This window comes from Lepidochelys kempii, chromosome 7 (genome assembly GCF_965140285.1).
Source record: "Lepidochelys kempii isolate rLepKem1 chromosome 7, rLepKem1.hap1, whole genome shotgun sequence".
NCBI lineage: Eukaryota > Metazoa > Chordata > Testudines > Cheloniidae > Lepidochelys > Lepidochelys kempii.
The window spans coordinates 11,270,801-11,286,308 of NC_136386.1; the positions used below are offsets into that span (position 1 = coordinate 11,270,801).

General features: G+C 43.0%; 1 protein-coding gene across 4 annotated transcripts in view; it reads right to left on the bottom strand.

The window, feature by feature from the left end:
* The window catches only part of SHQ1 (SHQ1, H/ACA ribonucleoprotein assembly factor), a 107,893-nt gene that overhangs the window by 38,295 nt on the left and 54,090 nt on the right, over positions 1-15,508 (bottom strand). For all 4 annotated transcript variants that reach the window (XM_073351123.2, XM_073351120.2, XM_073351121.2 and 1 more), the window contains one exon: positions 6,251-6,371. In XM_073351123.2, coding sequence (XP_073207224.1) covers positions 6,251-6,371 — 121 coding nt within the window. The remainder of the gene's footprint in view (positions 1-6,250; positions 6,372-15,508) is intronic.

Genomic DNA, 15,508 nt, shown 5'->3' on the forward strand with positions numbered 1-15,508 from the left:
TAAAAAGCAACACTTGGCAATTTGATATTGTCTACTTCGCTCTGTAGCAGCATGCAAACCTGAAGAGTTCAGAACAGGACATGTAAATAAATATTCAGCTCCCTTGGCTGGTATGGAGTATTTTTTTTCTGCCCCTTAGACGTGGGGGCACATGCTGCTTGTGTGCGCCTGACAGCTTTGGCAGGCTCCAGAATAGCATCACTGATGAGGTGCGGTATTTTATTAGGCACAGCACTCTGTAGGATGTCCAGGAGCCCTGAGGTGTCTCTTGGACCTCCCCTGGGGGGAAATGGAATGCATCTGCCACCCTCCTAGGTATATCTTGAAACTGCCTGTTGTCATCAGATACAGGAGAGGCTGGAGCAACCTCCTTGTCATGAGAAAACAAAAACGTTCTTTGTGGGAGAGCCGGTACCATTGGTTCTGGTTCTTTTTCCTTCTTTCCTTCTGCATAGCCTCTTGAGGAAGTTTGGGTTCCTCTCTGGGAGGGGAATGACACAATGATGCTTGAGGGGACTTACAGATTCTTCATGGTTTCTACTAGGCCCCAAAGTCACCAATAAGGCCAGTGTGAGGGATCAAATACTGGGTGGGGAAGTCCTCATGGCAGTCCCACATGAACTCAGCCTTGTAGAATTGCAAAGGCACTCAAGAAATTCTGGACACCTCTGTGTGAGCTTAGATCTTGTCCCTAAGGAGGTGAGGGCAGTTCAATAACATCCAAGTCTCCTAAAAAGAAGAATGTCGGCTCCACTTCTAGGGGATCATGTATGATGAACTCCTACAGGACAGCAGTTTCTGGCTTGGTGCCATCCTGGGACAGATGTGTACCCACAGTGAAATACATAAGGATCAGCACTCAAAGAACCACCTCTAATATAAGCAAAATAACAGATGGTATTCACCAAATCAGACTTATCAACTATCTATGTATCATCATTTTGTTCAACAGCTTATTTGCTTTTAGCCAAGACCACATCACTATGTTTAAAATCATACCCCATCAATCCATCTCCACACACTCAACAGCATCATACAGTTTAGGCTATGTCCAAATTATAACCTTTAACCAATTGTAACCAGTTATTGGCACTAGCTGTAAATGTGCTTTGTTCCCATACTACATAGTTAAAATTTGGTGAGTAACCATGGCAGCTAAGAGTGTTAATCCTGCGTTAGAGGCCTATCCTGGCATGCGGTTTTCTTTCTTTTAACCAATTTGACACACTGTTGTGTGTTTTTGTTTGCTTTCTACAGTGCTGATAGGAAGCCTTTACCTAATTATGCTTGTGCACCTAATAAGGCTAGTCCTCCTTCCCATAGTATCATGCGGGTGGTGTCATGTGTGCACTTCTTGTGATCCAAAAACCTCTCCGTGCCAATTGGCAGGGAGGTTACAAGAATGTCCTAATCCTGGTACATACATTCTGGTTCACCAAAGAATGTCATGTGAGGTCCTAAATGAAAGCGAGGGCCACAATGGTCATCACTGTAGTTGTGAAATATATGTACAGATACTATGTAAGGAGTTATGGATGTGTACTGAAAACATGTTTTAAAGTCTGTATCAAGGCAGACAAACATGTTTTCTGTCAGACAAAAGATGTTTATTCATCTTTCTCTGTCAGCATGGAAATTAAGCATTGTAAGCTAATGCAATGGCTACCCATCTACATACAAAGTCAACAGGGGAATGTGAAATCAACAGGACAGCAGCACACAGGAAAATTAGCTATGGGGAAGTTATTCTGCCTCAGAGTACAAACAATGTTCCACCCCCTTTTCCTGCACCTCGGACGAAAATGGATCATGCTTCATGAAAACAGGATCTCTGTCTACCTTGATGGAAGACACTGCAAAAGACTTTAGGTGAGATAAGACTTATTTATACAGGAGGTTAGCCTGTTAACTATAATCTCTAGGAAGCATTTTATTATTTTGCATTATATTGCATTAAAGGATTATATGTAATCCTTTTTTTTCCATTATCCTTATATACTATCTCTTGAATCTTTGATAATAAACTTGGTCTTCACAGAGCCGTATATTTCAGTGCTGAGGTATTAGTAATTTGTGCTGATCCGAAGTTGAATCATACAAGCTAGTGTGTACGCCAGTGGTCACCAACAGGTCGATAATGATTGACTGGTCATTATGGGAGACTCTCCCAGTCGATCGTGATCTCCGTTGGTGCAGCGGGGCTGGCTAAGGCAGGCTCTCAGCCTGCTCCAGCCCCACGCCGTTCCCGAAAGCGGACAGCACGGCCCCACGGCCCCGGGAGGGGTGGGGGCATGGGTCTCTGTGCGCTGCTCCTGCCTGCAAGCACCGCCCCTGCAGCTCCCATTGGCTAGGAACAGGGAACTGTGGCCAATGGGAACTGCAGGGGAGGTGCCTGCAGAGAGCGGTAGCGCGTGGAGCCGCATTGGTCCCTTCCGTGAGTGGTGTGGGGCCGGGGCCGCCCAAGGTAATTGCCACCCCCTTCAATAGGCAGGTTCTGAACGGCTCTGCAGCATTAAGACCAGAAGTAGCATGAATACAGCAGGCCAAGCTATGCTGGACCAGCATATCTCTTTTTCCACCCAACCTGCAGCCTCCCGGAGCCAGCCCCCCATACCCACTCCTGCATCCCAAAACCCTGCCCCAGCCCTGACCCCCCCCTCCCAGAGCCAGCACCTCATGCCCCCTCCTGTACCCCAACACTCTGTCCCAGTCCAGAACCCCCTCCTGCACCCAAACTCCCTCCCAGAGCACGCAACCCCTCCTGTACCCCAACCCCCTGCTCCAGGCTCAGCCCAGAGCGCCCTCCCGCACTGCAGACCCCTCGTCCCCATCCCAGAGCTGGTACCCCCTCTCAAACCCCAATCCCCAGCTCCAGCCTGGTGAAAGTGAGTGAGGGTGGGGGAGAGTGAATGACGGAGAAAGGGAGGAATGGTGTGGGCGGGGCTTTGGGGAAGGGGTGGGACCTCGGGGAGGGGCAGGGTAGATCCTGAGTTGCCCTTAAATTCAAAGAGTGATCTTGGGCGTAAAAAGGTTGGAGACCATTCATGTACACCGTTCCCCTAGGGACAGCAGATCTGGTATTTCTATGACTCTTGGTGCAGAAGAGTCTGGACACTACAATGGAATGCTTCAAAGGGGCTCAGGGTCTGTGGTGCACCTATTGTTAATCTGCAAGGCAAAATAAGGGCTGGCATAGCCCAGAGAAGATTGCGTAGGTGGCAAACAGGCTGATGGTGTTAAGGAGCTGACATTCAGTTAAGCACAAGAAAGTCTCCCTCTTGCTGGAGGCAGGGTGGGTAACAAAGTGACTTTCAGTCCTATATACCCTAAGAATCCTCACAGCATCTTCTGGGAGTGTTCTCCCCTGCCGAAGCAACATAGGATAACTGCCCAAGTTTTCCCAGAAATCACTGTTGCAAACATAAGCAGAGTGCCTGGTAGGCAGAGATGTGAAGCACATTTATCTCCAGCTCTGAATCAGAAAAGCTGCATTGTGGACTCATTCAAACTGTTTGTTCTGACTGGGTCATATAAGTCTGTTAATAACTGGTTACAAATACTAAGCTATACTGTGGAGAAGGCCTTAAACTGGAAGCCTTGTGTAATCAGCATTCCAGTACACTCTTCTTGTCTAGGATTTGAAAGTGCACTAATATATAAAATTGTCCTAAACCAGGGGCTCCCAGACGGCTGTCTGCTGGTGCAGACCCATGGAGAACTAATGGAGGTGCCTCTGCTTTCACAAGTATTCAAGTGTTTCACGGCAAAAAGGAGCCAGGACACCTATAAAAGCAGAGGGAAACAAAAAGGGCTCAGCCTCTATTACGAGTTGTGTACAAATCTGAGGCAGGAAAACAGGACCTGCCTTCAGAGACTTTGAACCCTCAGTGCAGCTGATGCTGCCAGCCACAAGAGCAGAGGAACACCCAGGGAAGAAGGAGACCATGCATTTTAGTCACGTGTTCAGGGGAGCAAAGAACAGGTATGACAAAACAATAAAATGAAGACCAAAAGTAGATAGTATCATCAACTGATTTCAAAAAGAATGAAACTTTTCATTAAAGATAGCTATAAATACCAAAATATCCCCACCACAACCTGCACATATCCCCTTACAATGTAAGCAATTGCAGCAGCTGCCACAGGGTTGTTACATGATCATGCATGAGAGTAGAGTGGGCTCATGTGATCATTCTATTAGGATGTGCAGCCCCCCCATTGTTAGCAGACCAGCCAATGCCTATTTTTGATTCCCCTATATATTATTTGAAATCATATGTGAACCTAACAATTTCCTGCAACATTTATTAGCGGAAAACATTAAGGCTCTGATTCAAGAAAAGATCTCTGTTCAGGCCAGCACTTAAGCATGTGCTTAATTTCAAGCATACGGTTCAGTGTTATCCTGAATAGAAAAGGACATAAGCACATGATTAAATGCTTTCCTGACTTGGGGCCTAAAAATAGGAGATTGATTCTGCAGTTCCTCTGTCTCTTGCTCTCCTAATGACAGGCAACTATTGTGCCATATCATGATGACAGTAAGATAGCTTAATTGCCTCTTTCCAGAGGATGTCAGTTCTGCTTAACTGGTACCTAATGTATGTGTCTTGCAGTAAATGTATTAATCTATCAGTCCCTTATATCTACCCTACATTTTCCTCCACTGCATTTGAAAAAGGCTAAGTTCGATGACTGGCTTGCTCGATGTTATATTTACTGACGTGGACAGCAGCAATGCTTCTCTCCTAGGACTCATTTCTTCGTGAAAGATGCATGAAAAGACCTCTGTCTTCATTTACTGTACTTTCTCTACTAAAGCTTCAGTCTGCTTCTGAATTCTCCAATGGCTCTCTTTAGGCTACTGGCCTAAACTGGCCTAATCAAAGAAGTGAAAACTGATTGAATTGGCAGTATTTTGATATACTGGGATTAAACGGTCTTTTATACCGTAATAGATTTTTTTCCCACTCTTCATAGTGGTAGCAAAATTAATAATTTAAAAATATACTAAAGAGCAAATGAATAAACAATCAAATAATACACAGCATTTAGTAACAGGCAGTTGTGAATTGTAGGGCTATTATTCATTGAGACATTCTGATGATATCAAACCACATCTGTTTTAATAAAAAATAAAAAAAAAAACACACCCTCAGAACTCAGAGATGTGCCATTACTTAATATTAGCCTATTTAAGTTGGATCCATATTTTATATAAAATAAAAAATTCTTTCATATTTCCCTTCCTGCCCCAATACTTGCTCTGAAATTTTCTTGGCCATGTCACCCAAAATAATCTGTTTTTTGTGATTGGTTGATTTACAGGATTCACAATTTCTTGTGAACCTCTCTGTTAAATTATAGACTAAGATTTAGAGGCTGCTTACAGACCATCAAGCCATATCAGGGTGATATTATATTATACTGTATATCAATTACCATGCCTTCAGCAGCAAGATATTCACAGAGCAGTTTTAACACATCCACATACAGTACATTTTACAACCATGACTGTACTAAGGCATTCTGGAGCTACTGAGGCACCTGTACCCTACATTGCTGCTTGGAGTAGGGGCTTTTGGTAGCAAAGCACTGCACTGACAGGTGGAGGACCAGGTGAACCAGGGCAGCTTTGTCCATCACTGCTTCCTCTCTACCCCAGGAAGAAACCTGTGGAAACTGCACTTATTCAGCTGGATCTGTGCTACAATCCTCTTTCTAGGTGCTGAAACCAATTAGTACAAGCAGTAAATGTAAAATGCCTAAGTCAGTCAGTTGTTCTGTGCAGATGAAATATTGTATGCGTGTTGTTAGCTCAAGACATCCAATTCAGGATTTGTGAGTTGCCATAAACTTTTTTCAAATATTACATGAATGTTTTTTAATCATTTTAATTCCTTGGAAAAGCTTCTTGATTTCTGTGCAGTTACATGATCACTCCCATGAAGCTGCATCTCCCTTATGTATTAGCAGTCTGCAACCAAACAGAATTTATATTTTTCTTTAAAAGCAAACCTTCCATCCTTCTACTACTATCAACATTATTAAAAAAATAAAAAGCCTTCTTTTGTCTTGCATGAATAGCATGTTAGGTAAGTTTAATAAGTGAAAGATTGAACAGATTTCCATTTATGATTTTAAGGAAGGATTTTTTTTCCATTTTGAGGAGTTTACAAATTATCAACACTTGTTCCTGGATACAATATGCTAAAAACTCCCTCAGAATAGCAACTGATTTAAAACTTACTTTGTTTTTTGAATCCAAATACAATAGTCCGTAATGTACAGATCATTAAGGATGTAGGCAGGGTCATTTTCTCGAAAAATCTTGTGAATGTCCAACAGACACTTCAAAACAGCACTTTTACCTGGAAAAAACATTGATGCTTTTTGAAAAATAAATAAATGTAAACTAAAATGTTACAGTCTTACACTTGACACCTTAATAAACATTTCATTGCAACAACTTATATCTATGGCAGGTTTGGAGCAATCTTACTACCTTTTTATGTTGAGTTAGTGCCTCAATCATTTGATTGGAATTCTCCCATTTCCCCTCATTTAAAAAACAAAATAAAGGGAGGAGAGATTTAGGTCCCAATTGCACAAGTTCTCTTCCATTGGGCTCCTTTGCATACACGGAGCCTTACTGAAGTCAATGGAAGTGTGCCCATTTACAGTTAATGGCAGGATCGGAGTCTTAGAATTCATTACTGTTTCCTGCTGCTGTTAGTGACAAACTGGTTGGCAGCTCAAATGTCTGAGATAAAAAAGAACTCATCATACATTCCTAATAACTAAAAAAAAATCCCATTTTTAAAAACATGGGATAAATCTCTGAAAGATGTACATTTGGCAGCAGAAATACATTTTCTTATTTCACAAGCAGAAGAGACCTGTTCTGCTTCATTTTTCTTTCCTATGTCACCATTTCTGCAAAGCAGATGTTTAGCTACAAACATTTCCTAATTACTTAGCACTTCCTTGCACCCTTTTTTCAAAAGCCTCAAAATCACTGAGGCTTAAGTGTAAGTGAGAACACTTTTAAAATATAGTTTTATTAGCCAGTGAAAACAAGTATGGCTAATAAAAAAATAAAGTGTGCAGAGGGAGTCTACCAGCCCCTCTGCTAGGGTGAGCGCCTCCTAGATTATTTAATCTTAACTTGGCGAGGTTACACGCTTAATAAATAAAATAAAAAAAAATAAATAAAATGTATAAAATAAATTTAAATAAATATAAATAAAATTTATACAATAAAAATAAAATAAATTAAATAAAATAAAATTAAATAAATAAAAAATTAAGATCTGTACGAGATCAACTCAGAACTCTCCCTGCTGTCCAACCACAAGATTTTAACAGAGAAGTACCTCTGCACAGAAGAGCCTGAGTGTGCCTACGGAGAGGGGAGGGGAACAAGGAAGGAGAAGTTGTACAATAGGGTGTAAGTGGCAGGTGTGGAGTAGCTGGAGATATGCTGCACTGGAAGGGAATTAGTCAAACAGAACACTAGAGAGAGAATCAGATAAAAATTAAGATGCACAAGCATGGGGCTGAACTATAACTTCTAAACTTTATCATCCTTAATATCTGTCAAGACAGACTATTCTGACTTGCAAAGAAGCAGACCCATTTTCTTAAAAAAATGACAATGTAAGTGAAAACCTTGTTTAGCTGTCAAACTGCCAACCAGACCAGTTTGCAGTTAACAACAACAACAAAAAAGAGTATAAAACAGGTTTTAAAAGTTCTCACAACACATAAAAGAGGGGGGACAAACTGGGTTTGAGATTCTCTCTCTAATGCCCCCATAGCCCTTGATTCTACTTCACAGATATTCATGGGGGTTTGGTTGCTTTTCTAAGTGGTCCCCAGCTGCAGCAAACAGCACATCAAGTTAATGATTCCATAGCATTGTCTAGTGTTCTTGTACACGAGATAGAAAGGGAACTTTCATTTCATACCCACTTTATACATTGCTGCAATGATTTCACAAAGTCAGGATCCGTCCAGTACACTAAGGGATGAGAAAGGGGAAATATGGTTTGTTACAGTTCTACTCTGTTTAGTTAAGGCACAATGGATGTGGTCACGGATTTCATTTTCATCAAACTGTCTTTCAAGTCGCATACTGTTTACATTGGCAAAAAGAAAAAGGAGGAATACACTGTGTGACTGCACATGAGTGACAGTTCAGGGCTGGCAGTGGCATAAGCAAGACATTGAGGCATCTGCAATCTACTGTATTTTCTCCTTGTCTGGGGTCTATAGATACCCAAAGATTGTAGTGTTGCCTGGGAGCATAAGAATATGAAGAGTCACTGTATAATGTGGGCCCCTCAAAGAGAAGGTCCTTGATAGTACTTTGTACCTCATAGGGGAGGCCAGAGGCAGCCAAGAAGCTTGGGGCATGATTACTGCCATACCCATGGAATGTGCAGCTGTATCAGCGGCACTGAGAGAGGCCTGAAGAGATATCTTGGCAATTGTTTGCCCTTCTCTTATGGGGGCATGAAATTGTTCCCTCTGATTCTGAGGCAAGTGTTCAATGAAAGATGAAAACATTGAATAGTTTGTAAAATCATTTCAGGTCCTTCCAGGATTCAAAGATCATCACTGAATAGCAGCTTGGATGGTACCGGGGACTCTCAATAGGAAGCCTCAAGAGTTCTTATGTTGAGCGGTACTGGAGTGGGTACTGAAGGACAAGTGGTGTGCCCTTCTCATCTGGTTACAGAATATGGCACTGACAATGATTTTGGCCTGGCTCTAGAGACCTTGTGGCTTTGATGCTAGTGCTGTTTTAAGTTGTTTACCTGATCGCTTTTCAGTATGAAGCATGGTTTTCTTAGCCGGTGCTCTGGTTTCAGTACCAGAAATGATGGGAGCCTCGGCAGAACCAGGATGCAAGGTCTCCTGAGATCCAAAACAAGGGGTAACTTTCCCCTTCTCTTAGCCTGTCCTGAAGAATGTAGCCTTTTCTTCTTTGAGGGCCTGGATGGTTCTGAAGGGCCCTTAGGGTCTCTGCTTACCATTGCAAAAGACATGGTCACCAGGGGTCTGTAAGCAACTGGGTCCAAGGTACAGGGGGGTGAACTGTACCCTATGGGTCTCAGACACCACTCACTCAACCAATAGGCATTTAAGTCTGTCCTCCCTCAATTTCTTAGAGCTGCTTTTAAACACTGAACAGATCTAAAGTCTTGTCTACACTGGCAAGTTTCTGCGCAGTAAAGCAGCTTTTTGCGCTCAAACTGCAGACATGTACACACTGCCAAGCCACTCTGTGTGCAGAAACTCCTCAGTTGCATCACTGCAAAAGAACCACCATGATGAGAGTCGTCAGGCTATTTGCGCAGAGGCTCCAGCGCTCTATTGCCAGTGTAGACACTTGATTGCTCTCTGTGCTGTAATTGGCCTCTGGAGCTGTCCCATAATGCCTCAAGTGATTGCTCTGCTCATTGTTTTGAACTCAGTTGCCCTGGAGACATGCGTCCCTCCCCTTTCAAAGCACGGTTTCTGACAGCCATTGCGTGCTGTGCTGATCTGCTTCGGGACACAAAGCAAATCATTAATGTGGAATGTTCGTGCCCTTGAACACAGAGGCAGGCATGTGTGTGTGTGTGCATTGCAAACCCTTCCCAAAGCATCCTGCGGCCAGTTGCACAGTGGGATAGCTACCATAACGCACTGCTGTCTTTGTGTTGCAAGAGCTGCTAATGTAGATGCGCTCCAGTCTCACAAGGAGCAGAGTGTGGACACGCAACAGCGGTTTAATTCCAGCATTTTAATAAAAGTGGTATAACTTGTGGCGCAGAAACTTGCCAGTGTAGACATACCTTTACATTTGAAAGGGATGTAAGTCCTCCCAGGCAGCCGAGGCAGCTTGACTATCTGACACAGATAAAGGCCCAAGACAGAAAAAAACCCAAAGGCTCAGATCAGGCAAATGACAAAGGGAAGAAAGAAATCCCATCCCAAAAAAGCACCAACTCTAAAAAAACCCATAAAATAAAGAAAATACCAAGCAAATAAAAGTTTAAGGGGAAGAGGTAGCAAGCTGTGTAGCTAGCTAACTGACACCGCATTGCTCTGTTTCCAGCTGCAGATGGTTGAAAAGGAACTGGAGTGTGATAGCAAGTCCCACCCTGCCTATATATTCTTGTACCAAAACATGAGAATTTGCAAGGCGCAAAGGCAGACCCCACAGACATGGCTGGCAAAAATCGCCAATCAAGCGTGAACAAGCAGATGCACATCATGATGTAGTGTACCTATGGGTTCTCCACTCAAAGAAGAAACTCAATTAAAATATCTCACCTTAAATTAACCTATTAATATTTTTTCCCACTGGTGGGTGTTTGTGTCTGTTCTCCTTCCTTGGATGTTTTGCTTTTAGTTGCACTCCAGACTTCAACAGAGTTTCCTCCAGTTTGAAAGAAAAAAAATTGCTTTGTATGTTCATTTCTTGCCTGTCACCTCCAATATACTTTATTTCTAACAGCTTTCTTGTCCCACAAACCCACTTTGCTTTTGCATTTTTGGGGAGAGAAAAGGGGACTTGTTGGAGCCTGTTCTCCTATCCATACCCAAGTCCATTCATTACCGCAACCCGCCAGGTAAATACAACTCCCTCCAGAGCGTGTTAATTAAGGTCTTTCAGTCTATTCTTTCCTCAGAGAATGAGTGCCCTAAGTAGGTTCCTGAACTCTGATCTGTGCTCTCTATCATAGACTGCAAAGTAGTGTCTGCAGACCCACGGGTGTGCAGAACAGTGCCTCATGCTCTGACAAGGACATATAAGGAGTCTCTCTCAATTCCTTCTTGACCTTGAAGCCTACCTCTGCAGTAGAGCAAAAGGAGGGTGGGAGGTGGAACATCCACAGGTAAAAAACGTCTCAAAGAACTCAAGTTACTATGAGGTAAGTAATCTCTCCTCCTTTTTCAAGTATATGTCCCTGTGGGTACTCCACCATAGGAGACTCCCAATGAGTAACCCATCGAAGAGGTGGGTAAATCCAGGATAGTTCAAAAGCCTGCATCACCAAAGGTGGTGGTATCTCTACAAACAGGTAAGATGGCAAAATGTTTGTCAAAGGTATAGAGAGAAGACCAAGTAGCAGTCCTGCCAATTTCTGCTACGGGAATGTCCTTGGGTAGCCCTGGCGATGTGGACTGAGTTTTAGAATACACTGTTGCTCTGTGTGGTGGGATGCATGTTGGCATTTTAATAGCAGGTGATGATGCAACCCGAAACCCACTTAGTCTGTGCGGAAATCAGCTGGCCCTTCAACCTATCTGCAATTGATACAAATAGTCTTGGAGAGGCCTGAATGATTTAGTCCTATCCACATAGAAAGCAAGGGCCCTCCTAACACTCAGTGAATGAAGGTCTGATTCTCCTCAAAAGGCATGAGGTTTTGAATAGAAAAATGATAGCGAATCTCCTGGTTAATGTTATGTTCCAAGGAGACCTTTGGAAGGAAGCAAGGATAGAGATGTAATATAACCTTGTCTTTGTAGAAGGTGATACATCATGGACTCACCATGAGCACTGCCAGCTCCCCCTTCACCTCACTGAGATGATGGCAATCTTTCCATGGGGACTGACGTTCAGGATACCGACGAGGGAATGCTTAGACTTTCGCACTTCCCCCAGCAGGATCTGAAGCGAGTCTGCTTGCCTTTTCCTGTGGTCCTGGAAGGTCTTAAAATCATCAGCGTGGGAGGGCAGTGGTAGCATTACTACCTTAACCAGAGATGGAGAGTATTACACAGACGGGAGTAAAATCTCTTCCACCTGAGATTTTTGTTCCTCCTTTACATCATCCAAACCAGAGAAGTGTGTGGTACCGAAGTGTGACATAGCACAGGACAGTCTAGAGATGCCGGTAGGGGACATGGTACCAATGGGTGCTGGTGCTTTCTCTTAGGCCCCCAATAGAGTTGGTTACTGTAGGGCCCCATAAGTTCCAATAACTCCACTGAGGAAGGGGATAAGGGAAGGGAACTCAGTGATAGTCAATCTTTGGGCCTACAATGTACATTCCCTAGGATGTTCTTCATGAAAGGGACCCATGGGAGTAGGGAATTCACAAGTTAAGGCGAATATAGCAGACAGCAGAACTCTGTCCTGAGCTGCAGGCAACTGAGAAGGAACTGAGTGGTGGTGTGCTCACACCTCCTGATGTGCCCTCATTCAGAGCACGAGGCAGTGTTCTGTGCAGGTGGATATTACTTTACACTCTCCGATCAAGAGTGCACAGAGGCACGCACATCTATAGGGACTATACTCAAAGAAGAAATAAGAGGTACATAAAAATAATATTCAAACCTTAACGTAGCTATTCTAGAAAGTGTAACTCATTTACTAGCCCATCACCATGAAATTCACAATGCTAAGTTCTATCCAAGGACATTTGTTTTTGGCCTTTACTAACATCAGTTCTTTACTCAAGTCTAAGATTTCATGGCCTATGAAGGCCATGCCACTGTTTTTGCCCAAAATTCCTTTTCTTCAAGTCATTTACTGCAGTTAACTTTATTCTCTAGTTTGGAAACACAGGACTGAATATCAACTTGATTACCAAGTACCAAGCATGGGGAATTTCAATTGTTTTGTACAGTGCAAAGACTCAAATCAAGGTTGAAGAAAGAAACAATCTATTCAGAAAGTAATGATAAGTGTTTAAGAATGTGCACAAGATTAGTGTAAACATTTGTGAACTAAAGATTTTCTTTGCTTCATCATAGGTATTTGCTGAACCAAAATTTTTCCAAGTCATACAATGATCACAGAAACAAGTCTAAGCATGGTAAATGGAATTCACTTTAAGGTGTCTTAAATAAATGAAAATATTAACCTGTAACAATTTAGTTTATTTGTAAAGTTAACGGTATTACACTATACTGAGCAGTTAATAAACTGCTTTTATTGAAGAGATGTTTTCTGATTGCTTAAAAGTTAGTGGGACAGATTTTAAAATAAATATATAAAAAGATCCCACATCTGTAAGACAATTGAAAACAATGATCTTATAAATATTTATGAGATTTCATTATATTAAACACAATAAGTGCCATAAGAGCTGTCAAGGTTCCTCCCCCACTCTGAACTCTAGGGTACAGATGTGGGGACCTGCATGAAAAAACCTCCTAAGCTTATCTTTACCAGCTTAGGTCAAAACTTCCCCAAGGTACAAAATATTACACCCGTTGTCCTTGGACTGGCCGCTACCACCACCAAACTAATACTGGTTACTGGGGAAGAGCTGTTTGGACGCGTCCTTCCCCCCAAAATACTTCCCAAAACCTTGCACCCCACTTCCTGGACAAGGTTTGGTAAAAAGCCTCACCAATTTGCCTAGGTGACTACAGACCCAGACCCTTGGATCTTAAGAACAATGAACAATCCTCCCAACACTTGCACCCCCCCTTTCCTGGGAAATGTTGGATAAAAAGCCTCACCAATTTGCATAGGTGACCACAGACCCAAACCCTTGGATCTGAGAACAATGAAAAAGCATTCAGTTTTTTACAAGAAGACTTTTAATAAAAAATAGAAGTAAATAGAAATAAAGAAATCCCCCCTGTAAAATCAGGATGGTAGATGTCTTACAGGGTAATTAGATTCAAAAACATACAGAACTCCTCTAGGCAAAACCTTAAGTTACAAAAAAGATACACAGACAGAAATAGTTATTCTATTCAGCACAATTCTTTTCTCAGCCATTTAAAGATATCATAATCTAACACATACCTAGCTAGATTACTTACTAAAAGTTCTAAGACTCCATTCCTGGTCTATCCCTGGCAGAAACCAGCATACAGACAGACACAGACCCTTTGTTTCTCTCCCTCCTCCCAGCTTTTGAAAGTATCTTGTCTCCTCATTGGTCATTTTGGTCAGGTGCCAGCGAGGTTACCTTTAGCTTCTTAACCCTTTACAGGTGAGAGGAGCTTTCCCCTGGCCAGGAGGGATTTCAAAGGGGTTTACCCTTCCCTTTATATTTATGACACGCCCCCCAAATCTCAGCTAGGGCGAAACACTGGCTGGGATTTCTTCCTGGAGCTCTAGGAAAAACAGAGTTAATAAGACACATGCATCTCTAAATATACTATCAAGTACATAAAGACTAACAATATTTTCCACATCTCAAGGACGATTTTAACCAGTTGATTCTGGGAAACTTTCACGGGAGAGTGCATCAGCCACTTTGTTAGAAGCTCCTGAGATGTGTTGGATGTCGAAATCAAAATCTTGGAGAGCTAAACTCCACCGAAGAAGTTTTTTGTTAGTTTCCTTGACGGTGTGAAGCCACTTCAGTGCAGCATGGTCGGTTTGCAGGTGGAAACGCCGTCCCCAAACATATGGGCGTAGCTTTTCCAGAGCATAGACAATGGCGTAACATTCTTTTTCAGTGACTGACCAGTTGCTTTCCCTCTCAGACAGTTTTTTGCTGAGAAACACTACAGGGTGGAATTCTTGATCAGGTCCTTTCTGCATTAAAACTGCTCCCACACCACGCTCGGACGCATCTGTGGTTACTAGGAACGGTTTGTCAAAGTCTGGGGCCCTTAGTACAGGGTCAGACATGAGTGTCGCTTTAAGCTTGTTAAAGGCCTTCTGACACTTTCCGGTCCACTGAACAGCATTTGGCTGTTTCTTTTTGGTTAGGTCTGTCAGTGGGGCAGCGATTTGGCTGTAGTGCGGTACAAATCGTCTGTAATAACCGGCCAAGCCTAAGAAGGATTGAACCTGTTTCTTTGACTTTGGGACAGGCCACTTTTGGATAGCATCCACTTTGGCCTGTAGGGGGCTGATAGTTCCTTGACCCACCTGGTGTCCAAGGTAAGTCACTCTGTTTAGGCCGATTTGAGACTTCTTAGCCTTAACAGTTAGTCCTGCCTCCCTTATGCGCTCAAGGACTTTTTGTAGATGTTCCAGGTGGTCTGCCCAGGAATCCGAAAATATGGCCACATCGTCAAGGTAGGCGACTGCATATTCTCCTAATCCTGCTAGGAGACCATCTACAAGTCTTTGGAAAGTGGTGGGTGCATTTCGCAGCCCGAAAGGGAGTACATTAAATTCATACAGCCCGAGATGTGTGATGAAAGCTGACCTTTCCTTGGCAGATTCATCTAGCGGTACCTGCCAGTACCCCTTGGTTAAGTCCAAGGTAGAGATGAACTGGGCCTGTCCCAGTTTCTCTAATAGTTCATCTGTGCGTGGCATTGGATAGTTGTCTGGGCAAGTTACAGCATTTAGCTTATGGTAGTCCACGCAAAAACGTATTTCCCCATCTGGTTTGGGAACTAGAACCACTGGAGATGCCCATGCACTTTCAGAAGGGCAGATTACACCCATCTGTAACATATCCTGGATCTCCCGTTCTATAGCAGTTTTAGCTTGAGGAGACACCCGGTAAGGTTGGACCCTAATTGGGTGAGCATTACCTGTGTCAATGGAGTGGTATGCCCGTTCAGTCAGTCCTGGGGTGGC